The sequence below is a fragment of the Chaetodon trifascialis genome, chromosome 22, assembly GCF_039877785.1.
Source record: "Chaetodon trifascialis isolate fChaTrf1 chromosome 22, fChaTrf1.hap1, whole genome shotgun sequence".
NCBI classification, from domain to species: Eukaryota; Metazoa; Chordata; class Actinopteri; order Chaetodontiformes; family Chaetodontidae; genus Chaetodon; species Chaetodon trifascialis.
This window is the reverse complement of record NC_092077.1, coordinates 15,759,251-15,785,553: the sequence shown is the minus strand read 5'-3', so window position 1 is coordinate 15,785,553 and position 26,303 is coordinate 15,759,251. Positions and strand designations below refer to the sequence as shown.

The window sequence follows — 26,303 nt, the reverse complement described above, 5'->3', positions numbered from 1 at the left end:
CCCGCTTCATTCCTGCGTTGTTTGGGGACAGTAGGAAGATGGCGGCGGCCCCGCTGTACTGTGTCTGCCGGCAGCCCTACGATGTGAGCCGGTTTATGATCGAGTGCGACATCTGTAAAGACTGGTTTCACGGCAGGTATGTAGGTTATGGTGTCTTTCGGAGATGTGGTTCATTAGAATCGACAAACACGAGTTGTTCGTTGAAGAAAGGCGACGGTTCTCTAAGCGGTGACTGGTAGCTAACTTAGCTTGCTAACGCTAGCGGTGGGCGACGGGGGTTTTAAACCGTCTATTGACACGACTTTGCTGAAGAAAGTGGGCTTTCGTTCTCTGAAATAGGCTTAAATTTCGTCAGCTGTTCCACCAACCAGTCTAAAACATAAGATATGTACCTGGCCTCCGTAATTTTGTTGATAATAAACGCTATCGGCTGAAATACAGCCTATAGCAAATAGTTTCTATCCACTAATATGCGGATCTATCAGGACAGCCGAGCGGTGTCAGTCAGCCTGAGAGATCAAATGCTCGGCGGGGTGATCCTGACATGGAAAAGCGGCATGTTTGCCAGCTTCTTGTTGTCACTTCAAAGTTAAGTTTAGTGTTGTTTTTTTACTATGATTTAACAGATGAAAAAGCCAGTTGGGCTAGTTGCTGCATACCAGTGTGTGGATCCAATGTAGCTCACCAAGTTAGGTTATTCGCGGTAATGGCAACCGCAACCAGCCTTTTACGTGTACCTCAAACTTATTGCATAAGGAGTATTTCATAAACAACTTCTATTTATCTGGACACAATCTGCAGGTTATTGTTATACCGGATGCGTTAATATTAAATTTCAATACATGCAAATTGCAAGCTGTGTGTGTAACCTGTGCTTTTTGTATTTGGATGTGTTTTTAGTGGTTGGCTGTATTAGAAAGCGAGTGGTAGAGAACAAGGAGCTTGTTATGGTCGGGCTTTTGATTGACAGCTTGAGAAATTTAAATCCCCCTTTCAAGCAGAGGAGGCACATGGCAGGGGGCCCCTAGTGGTGAACAGGGGGATCATTTAAAGGCACCAGACAGGAACGTGTCTCTGGACTGCTTGAGATTGCGTTTTGTCCTCATTTCTAATTTTTTAAAATGTCCTATCTTCATTACTGATTACAAGTGAGCCAGCGGTGTTATAAGCCTTTTTATGATTCATGCTGAGTGTGTGTGTGTGGGTGGTGGCTGCCTGTCAAAACCAGACTTGGAATTGTATTGTTGTGTAATAAAAACCTTTTTGTGTGTCTGAGCATGTTAAGCCTAAAATGTCAGATTTCAGGCACCCATGCTCTTTTCCACATATATTACGACAATCACCCTGTGACTTCAGACTGCTTCTTTATTGATCCCAATTGGGGATCAGTTGATTGTACAGAGTGTACTTTTAATTGGATGATCAGATAAGACCTCTGTTATCAAGCACTATAAAGCCTGTTGACGTGAATGTTGGCAGGACGGTGCTGTTGTGTTGCTCATCTGAAGGCCTGATCCTGAGAGAAGGAAGATTTCCCCCCGATATCAAGAAAATGTGTCATAGCTGTAGTCAGATAATATGCTGTGTGTCAGACACACGTAACCGGCAAGACCTGACCTGACTGCATAGCTGTCACTTTTTATCTATGTGCCCCCAAGTCCATCGGCCAACTTAGACAAAAGTTACACTTACCCCATCCTTTGAATCAGCCTGTGTGGGCGAATCTCCACGGCAACTGTTTATGAATACAATAATCTGTTTTTGCTCGTGTCGAAATGACGGAAATCATTGCGTAACCACATTCAGCGTGCTGCCAAAAAACTTGGCGGCCAGAATTTGTGGCACATCAGAGCCAAAAAAGACTGGCTGTGTGTCATGTGCCAGCGAGAAAAGGAACAAATGTTGGAGCTTCCCCCATTGATGACTAATAAGCAGATACTCTCACACACAGCACAGCAAAGCTCCAAAAACGGCCACATTTCCTGCCTCTTTCCCACGAGGCTGGCCAGAAGGAAAGGGATATTCTCTGGCTGTGGATGATGGCACGCTGATGGAGTGGAAAGGAGAGGAGCTCAACCTCCTGGTGCCTGTTTGTCAGTGTGTTAGCCGAGTTGTTGTTTGTGTTTGTGGGGGACTTTGTATCGCTGCCTCAGTTTCTGGAGAGTGTCCTGTTTTCTATCACCTGTATCTCTCAGCATGTCAGTGCACAATACAGCCTGGGACTCTATTGGGATGGCTTGGGTCTGGTGAACAGAACACTGTGTGGTTTATCTGTGTCCGAGTCGTGATCAGTGAAGTAATTTTTCGTTGTTGGGGTTGCACCAATTCAAGCTTCCCCTCTCCTTATTCTAATTCAGCTCTGGGTATTTGTTATTATCAGATATTGATCTGACCCTCTGTAAGGTTATGTTATTTGATGTGGATTGGTCACGACATGGCTGATAAAACATACTCACACATTGGGTATGACAGTGGTAAATATGACCTATTATTAAATCAGCCATTGTTATGTTTCACAAGAAATGTTTAAGAAATAGAGCAAGAATTGATTTTTGGGTTTTTCCTGTCCTTTCAATCTTGTTGTGACCTAGATTTATCTTGTGTGGCACTGCCCTGAAAGACTTCTCTAGACACCAAAACCCGCTACTAGAGCCTGTGGTTTGGATTACAAATGTTAGTTTGAACTCTGTTATTTACCATTTAGAGCCTCACCTAATTACAAGACCTGCATCTGTAAATGGATTATTTCCACTGCCTCCAAGATACCAATTTACGTCAACCCTGTGGATGTTGGTGTGCTGGAAATCCTCACTGGGTCAACTCAGATCACAGGGTTTACCCTGGTGTAGGTGTCAGGCACTCCAGTCAGCCCGTTGTCTGATTTAGGTGTGGGTGGTGGGGGTGATGATAGACCAGTGGGGCTCAATGAGGACAGAGGGAATGATTGATGGGCGCTCCAGCTAGCCAAGTTCAATGTGCGATCCGTCACTGTCGCACAGAGTGTGAGCACACTAAAGAGAGATGGATAGCCTCTACAGAGTGCCTTTTTAGTGTTTACGCTAAGTGGATGGATGGACGAGTGGAAGGATTCTTCTTTTTTCATGACTGTTGTCCATGAAAGAGACGTCTCCAATCGTCTGTTTAGATGTCTGTGTAGATAATTGGCCAAAGTGAGTAGCAACCTCATAGGGCCTGTTAAAAGCTATGTTTACTGTTTACAGGATTATTACTATGCTGCACAGTTGAAACCCTTAGTATACTGGTGCTCTCCAAATTATGAATCTAAATGGAAATGCTTGGAAACTACACAGTTAAAAATTCCAATACAATCTATTATAGGAAATAAAAACCAAGCAGAAAAACATTATAACAGTTTGAATCAATGGACTGTATTCACTCTCAAACTATGGTTTAAGGTTCTGAGGAAGTTACAAATAGAGAAACAGGCAAGAGTCTTGAATTGGATAGCATATGATCCAGAATTTGAACCTGCTAGATTGGACAGGGGCTTTAAACAGTGGGTTAGGAGAGGGATCACGTCCTTTTGTTCACTCATCTCAAACAGTAAATTTCAGAGTTATGAGTCTATCTCAGCCACATTTGGACTGGAGAAGCAGGACTTCCATAGATACCTGCAAGTCAGAGACTATTATAATAAAAAATTACAAATCAAGGAGGAGAAGGAATACAATTTAATCTCAATATTTCATGAGGCTTATGAAAAGAAAGATAATAAAAAGTTGGTCTCAAGAATATATGGAAGTATACAAGCTTCTAATAATCATTCCACGTTATCCATTAAACAAAAGTGGGAGAAGGAGTCAGAAACACAAATATCAGAAGAGACCTGGATAGAAATATGTGAGACACAGGCAACCACTGCAAACTCCAGATCTCTACGAGAGTTCGGCTGGAAGAATGTAGTGAGATTTTTTATAACTCCTAAATTAACAGCACTACGAACAGGCACACAGAGCCGAGGCTTTTGTTGGAGACAATGTGGAACCCCTATGGCTAACCATGTTCATGTTTTTTGGTCCTGCCCGAAAATCCATTTATTTTGGAGGGAGGTATTAACCGAAATAAATAAAATTATAAGAGTGGATTTGGAATTTTCTTTTGTTGTTTTATATCTCGGCAAAATTCCGAAAACAGTCTCGCATAAGGACAGATACTTGTTGAAGATTCTTCTGGCTAGTGGTAGGAAAGCCATAACCAGAAGGTGGATGCAAGTAGATCCTCCAACACTGATCCAGTGGCACGGGATCATTCATGAAATTTACTGTATGGAGAAACTTACTTTTATTTTAAGACTCCAATTGGAGAAGTGTATGGAACGCTGGGAAAAATGGATCGAATATGCGCCTTGAAAAGTGTGACATTTGGCTATGATGTATGTGTATGCACAGTATGTATGTGTAATAGAATACTTTGATTTTAACTGTACCACCCATGATGATCTCATGTTCTATTTACATGTTTATAAATAAAAAGTTAAAAAAAAAAAAAAAAAAGCTATGTTTACATTCATTAGCAAGGCTGTCTCTTGGGGGCAGGGAAACTGCATTGCTTTCAGCTTGATCAATTTTGATTATGGGTCAACAGCCTCGTGCATTGATTACTAGTCAGATTGAATCATGATATTAAAGATAAATCAGTGCTGCTGTAAAATTGAAAACTTAGTTGAGAAATGTCACTCAGTAAATAGTATTCTACTTGATTTAGGAATGGATTTAGAGCTCTCTGTGCCACGGTGAATCCATATCGAAGGAAAACTCTCAAGACTGGCTAAAACATAATTGTTTTCGGTATTCCTGTCATTAAAAGCTCAGATTTACTTTTTTAGTCATATTTTGTTGAGAACAGTAAGCTGCAAAAATGCTTATAGACAAGTGTAGAGAGAGGATTGTATCCACAAATGAGTCGTCTTTAGGTGAGCTCTGACTGAGTTTGTTGACTGATGTGTTTCAGCAGTAGACAGTCACAAGACTGATGACTTTGTAGGTTTTACAGGGGCCCTAGGGGTCTTAAGACAGCCATGTTGAAGACATGTGTAAAAGCAAAGCCTCACTGCTTGGAGGCTCAAGGCAACTCAACCTGCACCAAAAACAATTAAGCTGTTAAAACTCCCCGGGGCTCCCATGACGCCCCATAAACAACAAAGTGATCCTCTTTTGTTGTTTACCAGCTGACTACAGACAGGCCTGTGGTCTCCTTCAAGCTGTAGCCACTGCAGGGATGTTAGCTCGCTTTTACGCAAAGCTTGCTAAAATGATTTAACCAGTGAGAGCCAAAATGAGAGATCCCTATCCATCTGTCAGGGCTCAGTGGCTTCCTGCTGTCCAAGTCCAGCACTGTTTATGCAATCTTTGGCTGAGTGCATTAGGGAAAGGGCCGGAGGAGTCAGGTGCTCCTCTGGGGTAGATAAAGATAGCCAGGTGTGTTTAACTGCCCTCATCTCCTCTCTATCTCTATCTCTTACCACCCATCCATTAGGGAGCTGCCAGTTCCCTAATGTAGGCGTGTCACTGCCCCATGCAGAGCAGTTATTTAGAGCTTAAAATAATGGTGATGCCCGCCTCCAGCCTTTGTGTTTCTCCACCGATCATGGAGGACAATGAACCCCTCACAGTGCATGGACTAATGAATAAGCCCTCTCAGTCACACAGGAAGGAGGCCCTTGATGAGAGGAAGTGCAGGGAGAGGGGCTGTTGATGGCAGGGGTTTAGCCAAGTACACACATCTCTCACATTCAGGAAGGGATGTTTTGCTTGTTAATCTGCTGCAGTGCCGTCACAGAATAACCCTCCAGTCTGAATAAGGCGAGGTTTTGTTTTTATCTTCACGAGACACATTGACTGGACTCTCTGTCGGCTTCTATAACAATGCGCTCTGTTGTTGTCCCACAACATATGATAACACTATCTCCTTAAATGTGAAGATGACGTAAATTCACTTGGGTCCAATCTGATCCTCGCTCTGATTTGCTTTCCAAGAAAATGAGGTTCACGTTGGTTCAAGAGCTGTTTGCACACTCGCCAGCTTTGGGATGATGCAACACATCATCAGGCCCAAGCAAGGCAGGAGGAAATACTTGGCCCTCTTTCAGCTGAATTTCCTCCCCCCCTTTTTTGCATTCTCTATCTCAAGTCCACTCGGCTTCATGAGCGTGGGTGCCTTGTTAAATAGTAATCATTACAGGTGACGCATAAGCTGAGTCAGGCCGGCGTATGTGGCACAGTGCCCTGATTTCCCACTGTGGCATTACATAAAGCAAAGTACAGAGTGAGATGAGGACAGCGAAGTCACCTCGGCCGTGCACGCGCTGCTCTCACACATCTCGACGAACCCGGCGGCAGAGACCGTGTGACTCATGCTTTCCCCCAGCGAACAGCCACATGTTTGAACCCAGATTCCTGATACATGAGCTAGGTTTAATACTACAGCCAAGCACTGCACAGTGTTATTGTTGGTCATCCGCTTGCTCACGTGCAGGAGCAGGAGTGTTTCTGTAAGCTTTTTTTGTGTGTGTGCGTGCGTGCTATTTCCCATTTAGATTTTTTTTTTTTTTGGCTAGTTTTTTCTGTGGAAGTTGGAGGCAAAAATTAACTTGCAGAAAAATAACTTGCCCACTCGCAAATCAAATATTGAAATATCAATGAATGAGCAACTAAATGCATGTTATGACTCTTTCACACACCTGAATGGACATCTCCACTGTTATATATCTTTGTCTGCTTTACAGATGCAGTTTTCATCAAGTAAATGTTTGCAGTGCAGCTAATAATAGCACAAGGTTGTATGTGGTAAACAGGAGAAAGGGAGCTACTGTTGATATCCTGTTAGTGCACCAGGGTGATTGGGGCCAGCACTCACACGAGCTCACCACTTCCTGATGAGTTAATGGCCCTCAGCTTTATTTCCTTTACAGTTTCCTGCAATTTCTTGTAGATCAAAGCTGATAGCAGGCTGCGATTAGCTCCATACCTCCTGCAGGCGCCTGCCTTTTAAAGCAGAGGGTATGTCAGCTTCCAATCCATCGTTTATACCCCGTGTCACTATGTTAACGGTCAACCTGAAACCAGTCACTAGAGCCCAAGGGAAGGAGTTGGTCCCAAGTTGGTGTGCTTTATTTTTGTTATGGATTGCATGGTGTAATTCCTTCCTTGCGGCTTGTTTCTTAATTAGCTGAATTAAGAACAAGCCTTGGTCATGGGATGAGTACATTTTGGCTTTGTTTTTGTTTTTCACACAAGTAGGATAAACCAGTCTGGATGCTCTAAATGTGGCTGTTAATAACAATGTTTGACGCATAGATCTGAACACGATAATCAGCGTTTAAGCAAAGTAAAGAAACGGCCTCGGATTGTTGGACAATTGCAGCCATATGCATTGATGGTTATTTTGAGGTCAAGTGGGGACACACAACATGATCTCATGAAACAGTCACTTTCTTCAGAGCTCAAAGAGTCACACAGGCATATTGTTGGCCTGTGAGTACAAAGCTGTGTGACCTTTCCACCACACAGCGCACATCACTTAACCTTTAAGAATGACCTGTGCTCACGCTTGCGTCACACAAACATGTAGCTTGCAGTTTCTCTAACTCTAAATAGCCACTGGTGTCTATTCAGGCTATATTGCAACTCGGTTGCTGTTCAACCCATGCTGCTCTGGAATGGGGCTGTGGTATGTAACAGAGGAATGCATGTGTGCTGGTGCCTCTGCTTCGGTTGTTGCAGGACAGTCGGGGGTAGGGTTAGCAGCGTCGTAGATCCGTGGGAGAAATAAGCACGACTGCGGAAAACTTCACTATTACCCCTTTGACACTGACACCCACTAACATCTGGCTTTTGTCCTCAGTGGGAAAGGGTACAATCGGCTTGTCTGCTGGCAAAGGAAAAGGAGCTAATCGTGATTTTTTTAGCACGTTTACCCACATCTTAAAAACTTTCAGTGTAAACGTGGTGTTTCTGTCCAAGCAGCTGATGCTCAGCCAAGCTTTTGACCTCATGCTGCAATGACGTTATGACGGCAGAATGGGAAGAACAGGGAAACTTGTCCTTATTTCAACTCCAAGATGGTTACCTGCACAGCTAACCTGGTCGTTGCATCATTGAAATAGCCTAAATATGCTACTTCTGCCTTGTTATGTATTTGGAACGAATTAACAAGTAAAAGTAGATGCTAGCAAAATGTGCAAAGACATAGCTCCTTTAGATTTAGTGGAATCAGGTATATCAGTGTTAATGTCAGGCTTTATTTGGCAGAATGGCTGCAGAGCCACCATAGCTGGCACTTACATCCACAATTTTGTTGACACGTTTTGAACCTGATATCTTCGTCAACAGTTTTTCTGACTTGGTTGCTCAAAAATATGGTCCAAAAAGATATTATGTGAATGCAGCAGTAATCAGGGCCAGGGCCATGCTAGTGCCTTTATTTTGTTATTGTGCAAAGGCCATGAGTTTCCTGCTGCTGTCTGAAAATCAGTGAGGCTGCAGTTGTAGGTCGTTTGTTTGGAAAAATAGATCAAAGGTCATTGTCCATACCCAAACTGTACTTTGCTGTTTCTCAGTGTTTGTTTACCCCAAACCTGTCCCCACTAACATCTCCTCTGGTAACATACACAGTGTTTGACAGTAGCTTGATGGTGATTAAACGGTTCCAACTTGTCTTGGTGCCCAGTGGTACCCACAGGTTTAGTCAATGCTCCAGATCATGTTTTATGGTCAGGACTTTTGTTCAAGACTTCACACAACATAAACTTTGCTGCAGCTGAGAACCTCTCACTTTTACCATGTCCATTTTATTGAAATGAATCTCTTTTTGCTATGATGGTGGTCTATTACTCTACATATTGATAGAACTCAAGCACAAAAACACATGAGCTCGGTATGTAAGATAGATCCTGAATGATGTTTAAACATGTTTGGAAAAGCGTGACTAACTGTGTTCTAACTGTATCTCCTGTCCATCTCCAGCTGTGTGCAGGTAGAAGAGCATCATGCTGTGGATATTGATGTTTACCACTGTCCCAACTGTGATGTCGTACAAGGACCCTCCTTGAGTGAGTAACGCCATTTGTCATTAGTGGCATGTTTCCTTTGCTTTTTGTTTCTCCGTGTCCCTCCCTCACTCGGTCCAAACGTGTATCTCATTCATCAAACGCTGTCCTATGATTCTCTGCCTTACATTTACATGTCTGTCCCTCTTAACATTCAGTTTTTCCCCTCCCACTGCTGTCTCTGTGTGTTGAACTGGTCCCAGGGGAATAGGGTCACTGTGCAGTGTTATTCAGGTCTGATTTTTAAAGGGGGGGATGGGTCAACCTCGTAGAGCCCAGAGGGCAGACATTAACCGGCTAATTGAATGGACTTGTAAGCCCTCCACTTTGATTGGACAAGCCCCTCCATCTCTGAGCGCAGGGAAGTGAATTAATATCCTCACAAAAAGTGGTGCTGATGTGCATAATTCACCACTATTTGGGAGAACAAGCTCAAAGAGGGACATGATAAAACCCTGCGAACCTCTGATGTCTCTGTTTGTTGCAGTGAAAAAGCGCAACAACTGGCACAGGCACGACTACACGGAGCCAGATGACGGATCGAAGCCGGTGCAGGCCGGCACCCCAGTATTTATCAAGCAGCTCCAGAGCAGGACCTTCGCCAGGTAGATATCAGCATGGACACATGCGTCACCAGTCAACGCAATCACCAGGAAGTGCTCTTAAAGCTAGTTTTATACTTAACACAAGAGATTAATGGCAGTCCTGCCATAGATGCCTGCAGCGTAGGTTGTTAATTTATAGGTCAGCATCATAATTTACCCGCTGATGGCACCGCTGCAACACCGTATGGATATATTGCATATGATGAGGTGTCAGTGTCATTTAATTCAGTTCCCTCAGGTGGCTTTGCAAGTGCTTCTTCTGTTCTCTTACTCGCTGTGATGAGAGCAATGATTGTGGTGATGGCTTTGCTTAGTTTGTGGTATAATTGAGCCTTCACCAACTTGTTTAATGTTCAGCAGTCAGCACCATCATCCAACAGCCCAGTTTAACCAGTCACAGTTGTTCTGGTCTCCACATGGTATCTCTGTAGTCACTGTAACCCCTACATTTAGTTGAATTTTTGACGAGACTATAGGTGTAGTCTATTGTGGCTACTTGCATCCGCTCTGAAGCTACACAGTAACCCTTAGCGGTCATGCCTCTGAGGTTGTGTTAATAAAATGTGGATAGATGAACTTTAATGAACTTATGATCTTGTTTCAGTGGTGAGGAGATTCTGAGGCGGATGAAGGGCGAGCAGGTGACACCCAAGTACCTGGAGAGACACGGCTTCAACTACCCCATCGCGGTCACAGAGATGGAGGACCTGGGACTCAAACTGCCACCTCCTACTTTCTCTGTCAAAGATGTGGAGCAGTATGTGGGTAAGGACACTTAATAATGAACAGGCTTTATTCTACGGTGTAAAACAGTTGCCGTCAGCTGTATCAAATTCACAATAACACATTAGTTTATCCTTTGGGAAGGATGCAGGCTCTGTGATTGGAATAAACAGTAGCCTGAGTCTGCTTAAAAGCTTATGAAACCACCCAACACCAGCCAGCTAAGTGGCCATTGCTGAGCAGGCGCCATCTGTGTGTCAATATGAACAGGTTTCCAGGTTCATGGGGTTTTAACCCACTTATCAGGCATCAGGCGATGGCTGAATGAGTTCTAAATGAGTGACGTCTAAGCTTTCACTACCTTCTCCATGACCCACTCCGCTTCCTTATTGAAACGGCCTGCCACTTCCCAGCTCCTATTACAAGCCCATTACCAAGCCCACCAGTGGTTTTATCATTAAGTTCAGATTACAGACTCTCTCTCTCACTTTATCTCCCTCTCCCATGCCCTGTTGAGCATTAAGCCAAGGCACAGGTGTTGTGACAGGGGACTGAGTGTCGGGTTACATTTCTTACAGTTAGAAGACAATGGGAGAACAGGAGTGAACGCTGATGTCTTCTCTGTCTCACTGGGGTCTAAGCGGTTGTGTAGTCATCTTAGTGTGTGGCCAATGGTTGGCCTCAGTGGTAGAGCATCAATGAATGGTCAGTGGGTGTTTCATGGTGGAGGTTGTGTAAATACAGCTTGTACTGAAAATTGGATAGACATTGAATAAGATATAAATCTATAGCTTTATTTTTGCCTTTATGACCCACCAGCATGATGGATGGTGTGTGGTGGTGTGTTGTGCCAGTGCTGGTACATGGAAACTTCAGATTGACCTTAATTTGGCAATCCCAGGGGGTTAAATATAAGTGTTATTGCTGGTTAAGATGCCGGGGACCTTTTGTCATTTTACTTCTCTCTCTGTAAACTCTTGAGTTGTTGAGCAGCGATCTGTTAATCTGATGAAAACCTTTGCCTGACAAGTGAAAATTTTACTTTATTACCTGCATTACAGCAGCGAGTTATACCTTTAAATATATATTCATGATCTTGCAGAATTCTGTCCAGAATGCTGAAACGTTCGCTCGGGCCATAGCCAACATTTAAATCCAACATTTCCTCAGTCTGTGTGGCCGACTTAACATACAACCAGAAGATCAGAACAGGGTGGCTCTGTCTCTGAAAATCTGGATTTAAACACTGGTTTGACCCCGGGCAGATACTTCATCATTCCAGGCAGACGGTACACATCTGTGCGATGGCGAAACCACCTTTGAAGAAGCTAATGCGTAATAGTATTTTAACTTTTGCCATAAGGTTTGCGTATGTGAAAGAATTACGGAGTAACGTACAGACTGCAAATCATTATCCAAATCTTTAAATAGCAAGAAAAATAAATGCTGCAATGCCATATTGATAGTAAAGAGCTTGTTGTTCTGTAGCACTGTCAAAGAGTAGTCACTGTTATTATTATCCTTGCTGCATAAATTGATGGCTAATGGAAAAATGTTTTCTTAAATTAATTTGAATTAATGCAGAAAAAAGAGTCTGTGGTTCAAGTGCGTTGACTAAGACATATTTGCAACAGTTACCTAAATTAATGGCCTCTTCAACATTACTGGGTGTTGTGATATATTATTTTGGTCGCACTGGGATGTCAGGCAGGCTGAAGTGCCTCTCGAGCTGGTTCAGCTCTGTGGATTCTGAACATTATGAAAGGGTTTTCCTTTGCTGTCGTGCTTGTGAAGCTGGTGTTTGAGGCCGGCGGTTTCCAGGCAGCTTTGTCTCGCACTGTGTGACTGACTGCCTCTACTCCAGCTGTTCTCTGTCATCAGACGCTGGCCAGCTGGGCCTTCAGAGGTGTTTGTGAGTGCAAGTGCATGTGAGTGCATGTTACTGTGTGTGTATGTGTGTGTGTGAGAGAGAGAGAGAGAGAGAGAGCATGCAAAGGGGTAATAAAAAAGGTGAGTGGGAGGGGTGTGGGGAAAATACAACAACCAGCTGTCTTGCTACACACACTGCACCCTGGTCTCACTTCCGGCCCCACGTGTCACCCGAGTGTGATTTGTAGCGTCCCAACTGTTAGCTGTGTATTCTCTGCCTTGACTTGTTTTTTTCTTTCCCTTTTAAGCATCTGTTTTCTGTCTCATACGCGTAAACGCACCACATGAAGCCTATGTGCGCTCTCTTTCTCACATCTATACATGTATCCACCTATATGTTCAAGGTCTCCTATGCACACATAGGCGTTAAACGCAGCAGCCCTCTCACCTCCGCCCACTCCTCCTCCTCAGGGACTGGTGGTCTGGACAGATTGACAGATTGTCTCACTTGCCCCCTTGTACAACCCCTCCCCATACTGCCATATTGGTGCCAGTTTCCCTCAGGGCTTGATGTCTAAAAGCACATGGAGATGCCAGCAGGCCGCTGACCCCAGTGAACTCCACACCCACTCAGCAGCCAATTAAAAAGTTGAAGATATTTTTCATTCAAGAGTCACCGACTAGAGCAACTGCTATCACATGGACTAAGCTGTATTTATCTCCCATCTAGGTGGCGACAAAGTCATCGATGTGATAGACGTGGCACGGCAGGCGGACAGCAAGATGAAGCTCAGCGAGTTTATCAAGTATTTCACCAAGCCGCATCGACCGAAGGTCCTCAACCTCATCAGCCTGGAGTTCTCTGACACTAAGTAAGCTATGCTTCAGTCTGTAGGCTAAAGGACGAGCATCAGTCAGCACAGGGTCCTAATTAACACTAGCAGTACACATCAGCCATGTCAAACTTCTGAAAAAGCCTCTCAAAACCAGCATTGGCTCTGTTCAGAACAATTGTATGGCTGCTAAACTCTGACTGATACCATTTTATTTAGGATGATAATTGACATCAAAATGTTGGAATTCTTGACACTTTTTCTAAATGATCTCAAACCTAATTGACATTTCTGTACTGCAGTTTCTTGGTACTTATCAAGCAACATGTACACCAATACCAAACACATCTGCAGTACACTTATTGTCCCGAGAGGTTTGTCGTTGTAGCTCTAATGCTGATGCAGATTACTTGATAAATCATTCTCAAACATGCTTGGATAAGTTGAATATGAGATCTTCTTGTTTTCATTCAGTTAAGCCCAACCTCTCGTTTGTTTCCGTTTTTGCTTCGCTCCAACCTCCCACCAAGGATGTCAGAGCTGGTGGAGGTTCCCGACGTGGCTCAGAAGATGTCCTGGGTAGAGAACTACTGGCCGGACGACTCCTTCTTCCCCAAGCCCTTTGTCCAGAAGTACTGCCTTATGGGAGTCAAGGACAGCTACACAGATTTCCATATAGACTTTGGGGGCACCTCGGTCTGGTACCATGTTCTCTGGGTAAGTGTGTGCATGAAAATAAAGCAAGAATCCACAATGATGTGTTTGGTCTAAGACGATGCTGAGCTTCCATTTTTCAAGCTCAGTGAAGGCGCACACTGCCGATTGGCTACCACCCTGTTTCTCACGTCACATCGATTCATCAGGCAGCCTCGGGGGCAGCTCTTGTGTAGCCATTTGGACGATCTCGCCCTCCCTCTTCCATAAACTAAGGCTGATCTTAATTTCGAGGTGTTTGTGGATGTTTATCCCAGCAGCTTCACCACAGCGTCGACTCAAACCTCTCCTCTTCTTCTTCTGCTGTGCAGGGTGAGAAGGTCTTCTACTTGATCAAGCCCACTCCCGCCAACCTTGCACTATACGAGGCATGGAGCTCCTCGCCCAATCAGAGTGAAGTGTTCTTTGGGGACAAAGTGGAGAAGTGTTACAAGTGTGTTGTGCCCCAAGGAACCACCCTGCTCATCCCCACAGGTCTGTGCTTGTGTGAAGTGTCTTTGTTTCTGTTAATCATCTTAGTTAATTTCCTCTAATGCTGACTGTCGGGGTGCGCTCACATTTGTAGTTTGGTTCGTTTGGTCTGGACCAAGGAAAAGGTTTTGGTCTGGTTTGGGTTCATATTGGCTTTGGACAAACAAACCGAGAGCTGTCAACTTGAAGCAGATCAGACTGATGTGTCATTACAAATGAACAGTCCCTGTTCTTTGAGTAGGACTCAAACCGGTTTAGCGCTGTACCAGAACCCTACACCTAGTTTTCTGGTCTGTTAGGTTAAGTGTTGTGGTTGACTGTTGAATGCTGCATTGAGATCTAATAATACCAAGACCTGAAGTATGTACTGTATGTGTTCAAGTGGATGCTATTCAAGACCGTCACAGGAGCAGTGTTGCTGCTATGGTTTGGTTGAAATCCTGACTGGAAAACATCAAAGCAATCGATGATTTTATTTGAGAATGGGAGGTTTGGTGCAGGCCTGCTATTCATTAGTGAGGTGTCTGGATTAGATTTGAAGGACATTAATGAGAGATCACCGTGTTGCACACTTTTTAATGAACTTGATGAACTGCTAAACATCAGGATACAAGCATAATACACCAAACTTTTGACTGTCAGATCAATCGGGGAAAATCCGTGCATTAGCGAGCTGATTTGCATGTGCGTCACCATGTTTACCAAATGGTTGGTATGGTGATGTTTCCAAAGTCAGCAAGTAATCACGTTAAATCACTGTGATCTCAATATTTACCAAAATGATCATGATTAGGAGTTTTTGCCATAAACAAGCAGCCATAATCACCAGATGGACTTAATTGTAGCTTAGCCTTCATATTCATGCTAAAATCACATACGTGCTATCACAAAAACCTGTGCTTGGTCCATTTGCTTCAGATCAGAGTCTGCTCGGAAACAAGCTGAGACCCTCCTTGTCAGTCAGCCTCTGCCCGGTTGTTTGGTCTTCACCAGGGTTTGATTGACAGCTTTCACGTCAGCCTAAACAAACTGCACTAATGAGGAAAAACATACCACAATTGATCCGAACCCATCGAACCTGGTGTCAAAGCACCCTTAGAGTCCTGGATGTGGTTCCCAAGCACCGTAGCTGTCCGTGTCGCTAATGTCTTTTCATAGCTGCAGTCTGACTAACTCTCGTCAGGCTGACCTGTCGCCTGGTTTTGTTTGTCTTTTCACATGCATTCAAAAGTTAAAATAATCCTGCTTCTCATGGTCCCTGCCAGGAAAGTACAGGCCTCCTGAAGGTCCTCTATCATTGCCAAGGGAAAATAACAGAGAGAGAATTTCTTCCTGAGCAACAACCCAAACAGTTCTTAATGATCATGATTACAATGGAAAAATGAAGAAAAACAGTGCTATTATGTAATATGATGAAAGCAGCAATGATGCTGCAGATCACAGCTTTCCCCTGCACATGACTTTGCACTCGTACATTACTTTAACTAGCAGTTCTGTTGTCGTTAATTAGAAGTAGTGTGAAGAGGGTAAAAAGATGTTTGTGTTTCATGTCACTCACTGAATATGACATGCTTTCTTTCCCTGCAGTGAAGCCAAAGCCTCCAGTCATACAATTCAGACAATTACCCATCCATCAGTCGCTCAATAGACTTTTTAAGCCGATAGAGTTCCTCTGCTCTCCCCACGCACACAGACAGACAAAGCTCCGTTCAGCCCGTCAACTGCTGGACGTCCTCAATCAGTCTTCTAGCAGTGCTTTCTCAGCAGGCTGAAGCAGCGTTGTAAAGGGGAGCCTTTGGCAGAGAGGGTGTGGAGAGGTGGGAATTAAGTGGGGGTCAGAGAGCACAGTAGGTCAGTCAACCAGTGCATTATCAGGCCTGTCTATCAGACTTACAACAAGCCTCCCAGACTCTGCTTTCTCTCACTCTGGGTTGTATAAAGAGCGCTGTTTATCTGAGGGGGGAGCACATGATTTTAAAAGAAACCTTATCTTTCTCAAGTCTGACTGAGGGAGGATAAAAAGTTTGTTTGTTTGTTTTTACCCACATGGGTCTTTTGTGCATGGTTGGGTACGTAAGAGCTGTAAATATCTTCATGCAGATCAGATGTGTGAAGTGCCTTGTTTTAAGGTCAAATTAGCTGCCCTGTATTGTAAGTATGTGTAAACTTCTGTGCTCTGGTGCCCCCTACAGGCTGGATCCATGCCGTTCTCACCTCTCAGGATTGCATGGCTTTTGGAGGGAACTTCCTTCACAACCTCAATATTGGCATGCAGCTCAGGTAAACAGCTCACATCATAGAAGAAAGGCTTGATTTCTGTTTGTTTTAGTTTAAGCCAGACGCCAGTTTGCTTTCACGTTTGTTGCTTTATCACTAAACTGTTTTTGTATTTCATCTGTTGGTTTGTAGGTGTTATGAAATGGAGCGCCGTCTGAAAACCCCAGACCTCTTTAAGTTTCCGTACTTCGAGGCAATCTGTTGGTATGTGGCAAAGAACCTCTTGGAAACGCTAAAAGGTGAGATGCAAATGTGAACAAACAGTGATCAAAACACATAAAATTAGATAAACCGAGCACTTTTACGAAGCATCAAATTTAGAATAATCATATATTTAAAAAAAAAAACTCTTTACATGATTAGTTTTCTCTCAGATTTTTTCAGGTTTAATGGTTTTTTTAATTGTTTTTCCTTCTCAGAGCTTCGAGAGGATAGCTGTCCACCACCAACCTACCTTGTGGAGGGAGTCAAGGCTTTAATCAGTGCACTGAGGACCTGGTTGAAACGAGAGGTGAGTGTCGCCGCAGTGTTCTCACGGTCATCTCTCTGTGTACCTCCACCTGACTCCGCCTTTAGCGTCTACAGTCCAGATGGTCATTGTTACACCGTCGGGGACGTCACGGCTGTTTGTTCTTATCTCCTGGATGCGTGTCGGTGGTCAACAACAGACTTCTCTGTGTTCACTTCTCCTGTCTGAATGTGGTCTGCTGCTGCTTCGCAGGTGACTGAGCCCACCAGTGAGGTACCAGACCATATCAGGCCCAACCATCTCATTAAAGAGCTGACTAAGGAAATCCGCTACCTGGAGGTAAGAGGGGACAGGGAGGAAAGGATGAAAGACGGGGTTAGACCTTTTAAACCGTAACGAGCTACAGAACGCTGCAGCTGCAGTTTGTTTTTCCATCGTGGATCATCATCAGGAGGCGAAAGCTCATCCATAAATATTATAATTTGAGAGGGTGCGCCTTTAAAGTCCTCATAGAAAGTCAACCAAAAAATCTGTAAGTATTTCATCTGTATAAACAATTGTAAATATTAAATATTGAACACAGTTGGGGAACTGGAACATCAAGCATTATGTTCATATCTTTATTTAAAATATTTGACACGTTCAAACTGCAGCTGTTTGTTAGACTCAAAGAAACACCAGGTTTAGAATTTACCTTCTGTCACACAGTGCGTTTTTTCTTGTCAGAGCTCAGTTTATACAGCTGTGATCTGTTTTGCTTGTTGGTCTACATAACACACACACACACGTATCCCACCCACAGGATACACAGCACAGCCACACTGACATGATTATGATGCTACTTTAACTAACTGTCAAACAGAAAACAATTCAAAAATGGCTTTAAATGTGGGCAGATAGTACGGACTTTGTTAGAAACCTGATGCCACGGTGTGTTTTTGCTGCTCCCATCAACAGGAGGAACCAGTCAGCGGTACCAAGCCAGTGAAATCTCAGGGAAGCGGGTGCGGAGGAGCGTCTGGATCAAACGGCTGCCCGGCCACTCGCTCCACGCTGGAGAGGCTGTGCCAGGCCCGGCGGGCCAGAAGGGCTGCCAGGCGGCTGAGGGAGCAGCAGCGGCAGGCTCCTAAAGTGCCCTCCAACCTGGACATCTTGGAGCGGCACACCAGGGAGGTGCTGAGGAGGCTGGAGGTGGGACCGCTGGAGGAGGTGAGCATAATTTCATGTGCAAAGTTTTTCCTTGTGAAGCAAAAAAGTGGCTCAGCGTGGAGACTTCCTAAGGGTAAACGTGCATTCATTGACTGGTGGTCCGTACCTCTCAGGATGCGGCCTTCTGTGCCAAGGTTCACGGGAAGCTCAACAAGGTGTCGACTGCATCGGCTGCTGCTGCGGAGTCCTTAGATGACAACCACCTGCGGCTAATGCTGGTCAACGGCAGAATTATCAGGTGAGAGCTCACCTCTCAGTCCACCTGACTTTGGGATAACCTGATATATTTTTGTGCATAGCAGCCCATTAAAGACTGGAACAATGTGCTCATTTAGAAAAGCATGAAGAGTGTAAATCCTTCCATCATCTCATCATTACAAAACAGAAATGAGTCAGAACGGTACAACAATCACAATGTTAATTAACACTGATAGACGAGCCTTAACACAGGAAACAGCAGAATTAAGCTCCATAGATAAACAGTCAGTGTGATTCATCTCACAGATCACAATGAAGACCATTCTACAGTCGAGACTGTCTAGATTTTATGGTGAAAGTGTTTTGTTTTTCATCTTTGTGTGTGCAGAGATATGAGGCGGCCAGGCAGCAGCCCGGTGAAGACGGAGGGTGAACGGTCCCCTGCTGGTCAAGGCCCACCAAAGAGCTGCGTGGATGTGAAACTGGAGAGGATGCAGGACGGTCAGGAGCAGCACAGCATGGTCGACAAACCCACACTCCTCAGTAAGACACCATCACAGTTGTTCTTATTAAACTCATATTGTAGTGTTTGTCACCCGTGTTTGAAACTGAAGGTGTGTTCCCGTGTTTCTCAGGGGGTCTGGAGAGGGTGAAGACTGAACTCAGGGAAGAAGTCTCAGGACACTCGAGTGTGTCAGACGTGGAGTCAGACAGTGACTGTCCCACAGAGGTGAAAATCACAGGCTCTTATATTGCACAGTCAATCAAATGTCCATCATAAACATCACTGTAAATGCACGATGTTTGCATTCCTTTAAAATGAAAACAAACAGGAAAGGAAAATACTTGTATCACATTTAAAGCCAGAACATGAACTGTAAATGTGATGAGTGATCCCACAGTGTGCTGTGATGGCACGCAGATATTCCACTCCTCTCTAATCTAAACTTTTCCAATGTAGCATAAAGCGTCGTCGTCGTCGTCGTCCTCTTCTGACGAGGATTCAGAGAGTTCCCAGGAGGAGGAGGAGGAAGAGGAGGAGAGGGGCTCGTCGCAGCAGAAAGGCTCAGGGCACACCATAGAGCTGGACCAGTCTGGCCAGAAACTCAGGCACAAACATAAACCACTCAAACGGTGAGAGACGTGTGCAGAGATGCTGGAAGTGGTCCCATCAGGGCAAAGCTCAAAGGGGTTGTTTTAAAGTACACTGACTGATCGAGTTCTGTCTTCCTCCCGCAGAGAACGTCCTACCTCACCCAGCACAGAAGAGGCCATTCAGGGGATGCTGTCTATGGCCGGTCTGCTGTGCTCCTCCAAGCCGGAGAAGGTAGCCTCGTCCCAGGAGCCCTGGTGGTCCGGCGCAAGCCGGTGCTCACCGCTGGAACAGAGGGAGGCGGCGCAGCACCAGCGCCGATTGCAGGGGGACAAGAGCCCGATGGACAGCCAGGGTAACAGCAGCGAGGCCTGGGACAATCAGGGGCTTCCCAGCCCTCTCGGCCGAAGCCACAGCAGCAGCCCCGAGACGGACTACCAGTACTGTGACCCCTCCATGTCTCCACCGCTGCACCCCTCCAAGAGGCACGCCCCCAACCCCCCGCCTATCAGCAATCAGGCCACAAAAGGTTTGATTACTGTTTTCACATGTTTCTGCTGCGCAGAATGGAGGACGTGCAGAGTTTGACGCTGTCAGTATTTTTTTAATTGAGAAAACGCCTGGCCAGAGTAATGATTAATTAAGTAATCATTAGATGCAGCCCTGGACATTCACCATTAAGTCCATTAACACGTTGTCTCCTTTTTGTTTCCTCCTTTTTTTTTCAGGCAAGCGGCCTAAAAAAGGAATGGCCACAGCCAAGCAGAGACTGGGGAAGATCCTGAAACTCAACAGACACAGCCGCGTCTTCGTGTAACATGTCAAATCTTCAGGAGGCAAGAGGATCCGTGTGGATGCGTTCTTAAAGAAAAAAACAGAGAAACATTTGTGTATTTGTTACCAGACACTTTCGTGCTGTAGAAATTAAAAAAAAAAAAAAAAAAAGAAACAAAAAAAAAGAGGGGACGCTGCCGGGAGACGGCCGTAACCTCGACACGTGAAACACGCTCACTGTGCATGCTGAGGAGGAGACAGGGTATTGAAACAAGCAAGTGCACAACTTCACTACAAGCACACTCAGAACAAAGCGGAAGAGGAGCCACGGGAGGCGAGACGACGGGCGCGCGCTGCAGGGAGCGGTGGACCGGAGCTCCTGCGGGCGTTGAAACGGACGAAGGAGAAGCAGGAGGTCCACCAAACATGCAAACAAACAAGAGAAACGCTCGCATTGCCGGGGGAGCGGCGACGGCTGCTGCTTCTGATGCCAACGTCATCTGCATTGCATCTATCAGTGTTTCCTCTCTCCGCTGAACGCACCCCCCCTCCCCCCTCCCCTCGCTGGCTTCACGGCTGTCTGCGACAAACTGGACGGGACGGAGGAGCAGATGAAACGGAGCTGCTTCTCCTTTTTTTTTTTAATTTTTGTTTTCTCCCCTCTGGCCCTGAGGGGGGAAACGAGGTGCTAAGGAGGAGAACTGAAATTTCAAAATGGTGCTTATTGTTACTTTTCTCCACTCATGCTTGTCCCTTCCAGTCCTCACCCCCCCCCCCCCCCTTATCTCAGTCACACCAGCAATAATGACTTTGAGGAGAGGACAGTGAGAGGCAGCACTTTGCTGCAGTCGATTGTCCTGAAAGCCGGTGCGTTACACACCTGCACAGTTCAGTGCAGACATCTACTCTCAAATCTGCACTATGTCGTTTGATCATTAGGAGGGGGGGGGGCGTTTCTGAGTGATTCTGGCGAAAGGCGAGTCAAAGTGCTGCCTCTCTGAATTTGTTTAAAATAGGAATTTCGACTCGCACGATTTCCTGCTTAATTTATTTCTCGTTTTATCTGTGATGTTGATTTTTTTTTAATGTGTTATTTTTATAGATTCTGAATGACGTATTTATTAATTGAAAGAGATAATGATTTTATTATATTTGGACCCTAAAACCTCGGTTATTCTGAGGGCTTTTTCCTTTTAAAGGTTTTTTTTTTCCTTTTAACACTTTTTTTTGTAAAGGTGGATGTTTTTAGACTTCATGTGATCATCATCTGTTGAGTAGCAATTTACCTACAAATCTTTTATTACCTTCTATTCTGTCACACCCCCTCACCGACCCACCACCCCCCATCACCCAGTTGAACAGATCCTGTGTTGGTTCTTGTCTGTTCTGGTTTCCTCTTCTCCCTGTAGCCGGAGGTGTTGGGCTATGTGCGAATAGAAACTAGGTTAGGTTGAGAAATGTCAACTTCCATATCTAAACCTGAGCTTTTTTCAACTAGTGCCACTTCTCATTTAGCAAAAAAACAACAAAACAAACAAAAAAAAAAACGAGTATTCTGAGCCACTGTGGTCGATCCAAAGTCGTCGATGCATTCAGAGGAAGTGAACGTTTGAGGAACTTTGATGGGATGACTGTGGGTTTTCCTTTTTTTTTTTTTGAGAAAAAACAAATACCAGTGCTGATGTGTTTTGCTCGGGGTGCGCAGTTCTTCACTCTCAGGGAATGATGCCATGGACATAACCTTTGATTAACCACCAGCCACGTCATGGACGCAGACAGGACGCTCTCAGCAGATTCACCTCGTGGTTTGGAGTTGCTGAGGTTTGTTTGTTTTTCATTGCTTCAGAAAAAAAAGATTTCCTGGTTGTGGTTTTCAAGTCGTGACGATAAGCTGTGCTTTAACCGGTCAGTCATTGTACCTTTTCAGATAACTTCTGTTCACATGAATTTGGTATTGTCCCCCACTGCTTCCTAACACACGTTCAGCTCAGTGTTCGACAGAGAAACCCTCGCTAAGTTGACTCTAAAAAGACAGTTGACACCTGCGAACGCCACCCGGGCTGAACTGTTGCCAAGTAGCTTTAAGACTCTTTGAACAGCGTGAAACGTTTTGCTCAGGTTGACTTGTAGTGCACATGACCTGCGAGTGACTGTGTGATCAATCATCCAGCCCCGATGAGGTGTTTCACATGATTCCAACACAAAATTAGTGTTAATCACATTTCCAGACCGATTTCCTCCCCTTTCTTACACTACACTTTAACCCTTTGAACTCTTTGCATGTCCAGTCATTGAAAACAGGCGAGCTGGCCCGCAGGCAGGGTTTGTCATAAGCTGTCGTATTCATCGTACAGGATCTGTCCCTTTTCGCTTTTATATGCAGCTCCCTTGGCATTTGTGTTATGTGCGTTGGTTCTTGCAATGGTTTTTTTCCAGATTTGAATGGCTTATGATTTAAAATATACAAACACTGGCTAACTGTGACACTGTTGATGCGTTGCATTTTGTTTCTGCATTTCAAAAATTGCGTGTAAATAAAACTAATGAAATAACATACTTGTCTTTTGTCAGAGCCAACTGACTAATAACAGAAACTAGCTGTACAATTAGGATTTATCTTTGAACTTTAGACATTTATAGTGTAGTTGTACATAAAATGATAACAGCTTAACATATTTAAAGATTTTTATTAGTCTATGTACAACAATGACTTTCAGGATATCCTAATGATTTCCACAAAGACTTGTCCAGCAGCTTCAGTCCCTCTTGGTGATCTACAAATAAAAGACAACAAGAATAAAGTTTACAACAGTGCACAAAAACATATACACTCAGTTGCCAGTTTATTAGGTACAGCTGGCTAAAACAAATGACGTCTACTGAAACCGATCTTCACGAAGGTCATAATGTTCAGTTTGATGTGTTGAGTCAACTGTGGGATCACTGGAGTCTGCAGTATGTGACGCTGCTGTATACTGACAGGTGTTTCTATTAATTTGTCCACCCCATTTCTAAATAACCTCTTCTCTTTAGAGTGTAATACTGCTCAACAGCACCGCAAACTACAGCCTCCAAAATGATGTTGAATCAACAGCTCGAGACAACAGTTTCAACCAAAACTGAACACTGTGACCTTCGTGAAGTGACCTTTGACTGCAGGACTGTCGGACAGCAGCAGTTTTAGCTAAGTGTCCCTAATAAACCTGCAACTGAGTGCATGTCTCCTGTAAACAGACTGCAACGATCAGATGGATTAAGAGATGAGGGGGCGTGCTGGCTGACTAAAACATCCTGGCAAAAATGAATTCTCAGGATAACGGTGGATTCACGGCAGTGTCGGCCACTAATTTCACCGATTAACTAATTATGAAAATCCTGTAAACAACAACTAACATTTCACCCAAAATGTGCATTTAAAGACTCGTCTCGGGTGTACATGTATGACAACTTTAGACACAATCAAGAGAAGAGATGCATAACAGTACAAAGTTTAAAGAAAACAGCACGACCCTGCAGCAGAGGCGACGTAGCAAACTGTAGAGTTTGAGGATGATCTTCAGATATTTTGAAATGCCACGTAGTGTTAATAATTAAGTAAAAATTAATTAATTGTCATGGGTTACTGGGACAATTTAATACACCAGCACCATAGCCAACGTCATAACCAACACCTGTGCTTTTCCTGCTGTAACAACCTAAAATCTCTGTTGTGAAAAGGACCAGTGAAGTGGATCTGTAGAGCTATTACAACAGTGTTTTAGTGGGACTTGACCTGGAGTCAAATGAGGATGAAAATAGCCACGTAATGTATTTCCTCCACAGGCACATCACTGTAATCGGTCAGACTTCTTCAATTTTTGACATAAATTCACATATATGACTAGATTCTGCATTTTTAATTCTTTTTATCTACTCAGAGCTAAAACAATACAGGCTGGTTTCCAAATATTGCAGTTAAGAGATGTAAACAATCCGTTAACAGCATCAGAAAACACTAGTTAATCAGATTTAGTGGTAGTTTAGAGGCGACCTAACCTTCTTCTTTATGCTTGCATTACATATTGTGCGAGTTCAAATCAGATTGTTAAAGGGTACCAGTGTTATTTAAGTAAAGGAAACTGAAGAAATCACCTTATTCCTCGTCATCTGGTGGGATTCCAAGCTCCTCGTCTGTCCACTGCGAAGCATCGGGCCAGGGGAAGTGACCCTACACACGAGGGAAGAACCTTTAATTTAACATTTCCAGTTTAAAACAGAAAACTCTGCACATTACAAACAACCTCATTTTTGCATCTTTTTCCTCAAGTGTGTGTGTGTGTGTGTGGGGGGGGGGGGTCTTATAGGTGATTTTGCTGACCCTGGCTCTGCATTTAAAACAGAAGTACTGTTTACCAGAGCGTAGCTGTTAATTGTGTATAAGATAATCTAATTTGTGACAGGATCCCTGACAGTGCTGTCAATGCTTTTACACTCTTATTCTATCACTGCAGCTCAGGATAACATGGTGATGATTGATAATACATAGTGTACCATCTGCTGTTGATTAGGAAAATAATCCACCCATGGTCATTTAGCTCCCACGATTGTAAAAACACCATTTCGGTCAGATAGCCCGCATCAGACATTAACTACTTTTCTTCTTCCCTCTCTGACAGGCTGCAGAAACAGTCTGACATTACTGTCAACATGTTTTAATTGTCATGATATTTGGTAGTTATCTGTAGTGTTTCTACAGATTCTTATTCCATTTTAATAATGGGAATATAGCGTATTTTTTCACTTTGTGGAATGCCACCTTTGCTGTCGGTGTCACCAAATTTCCTGCGGGTGCATCAGACTTTAATCTTATTTCTTCTTAACGGCTTTTTTGATTAGCACAAATTACTTATTAACACATGAACGTGCCCATCAATGGACTAGCTAATCCATAGCTAACACACTCCGTTGATTAAAAAAAAAGCAAAAGCCTTTCGAGGATCCTCTTATATTCACCGGCATTATAGATAAGAGGAAATGAAGCTGGATAGAGTAAACGGCATGTTTACTTACCAGGACTGCGTCGCTGTCGTGCCAGCAGTGCCAAAGGATCCAAAACCACATGACACCGCTGATAAATTCTGACTCGAATTTCTGTTTCTTCGTTAACTGTGGGTATTGCCTGTACTGTGGCTCAATGTGCGGTCCGTCTCCAGCCCTAAAACATTAAAAAAAAAAAACACATAAAAATCAAACTTGAATCAATATCAGATAACGCACAATATAAAGTAACATTTAAGACGGTGTTACGAGCTTTAACTGAACTGTTAATTTTCACTGTGTTAGCAAACCGCTGCTGTAGTACAGCTAACTTAAAGCTAAGATGCTAGCCGGTTTGACAACACTTACTTTCTGGTCGTTATCCTTTGCGGAGTGCGTCGAACGAGCCGACTTCCTGCTCGAAGGACTCCCAACGCCCTTCCAAAAGAAGCCATGGCTGCTTGTCTTGGAAACAACCTTCTTCTTTTGCGTTATATGTTAAGATTTGAGCGAACTGTCGCCCTGGTCGTCGAGGAGTCACCTTCTCCTCTTGTCAATAAACGACCTCCCAACAACGACAGCTGTGATTGGACTGAGTGGAATGACGTCTGTGATAATTGGCTGAATGAAAAATACATTTTTAAAACACAGCGCCCCCTTCTGTTCCGCTCTGAACAAGACTTTATAGTCTTTGCAGATGGCTGACAATAATCTTTGATTATGTTTGCTGTATAGTATTCACTGCAAATCTTAAAAATAAACACGATTTGGTTGGCCGTTAGTTATTGTGTATTATATGTCGTTTAGACTAAAACGGACAAGAGAAACTTTACCCTTTCTATTTTTGGCTTAGAACACTGACTAATATGGCATTATGTCACTTCTGGACCATAAAGGATGAACACTTGTATTTCTATTTGCATAACTAAGGTCATAATGATTGTGTGAATGATGCACAAGTACAACCATTGTTCGAACAATTGTT

The 26,303-nt window shown here is 44.0% G+C and overlaps 2 protein-coding genes across 2 annotated transcripts; one reads left to right on the top strand and one right to left on the bottom strand.

Annotated features, from left to right (window-relative positions):
* Positions 1-31: 31 nt before the first annotated feature.
* Positions 32-20,480, top strand: kdm7aa (lysine (K)-specific demethylase 7Aa). The gene is made up of 18 exons (XM_070992338.1): positions 32-136; positions 8,985-9,070; positions 9,555-9,672; positions 10,277-10,437; positions 12,995-13,136; positions 13,628-13,814; positions 14,123-14,285; positions 16,475-16,562; positions 16,692-16,798; positions 16,979-17,070; positions 17,281-17,367; positions 17,986-18,237; positions 18,351-18,475; positions 18,824-18,978; positions 19,071-19,165; positions 19,397-19,569; positions 19,675-20,057; positions 20,257-20,480. Exons 1-18 carry the CDS (start codon positions 39-41, stop codon positions 20,343-20,345), a joined length of 2,601 nt encoding a protein of 866 aa, XP_070848439.1. The 5' UTR covers positions 32-38; the 3' UTR covers positions 20,346-20,480.
* A 2,489-nt stretch (positions 20,481-22,969) lies between these two features.
* On the bottom strand, positions 22,970-25,898 carry ndufb2 (NADH:ubiquinone oxidoreductase subunit B2). The gene is made up of 4 exons (XM_070992339.1): positions 25,688-25,898; positions 25,352-25,496; positions 24,434-24,509; positions 22,970-23,076 (listed from the first exon to the last, which is right to left on the bottom strand). The coding sequence occupies exons 1-3, from the start codon at positions 25,771-25,773 to the stop codon at positions 24,435-24,437; spliced, it is 306 nt and encodes a 101-aa protein (XP_070848440.1). The 5' UTR covers positions 25,774-25,898; the 3' UTR covers positions 22,970-23,076; position 24,434.
* Positions 25,899-26,303: the final 405 nt, after the last annotated feature.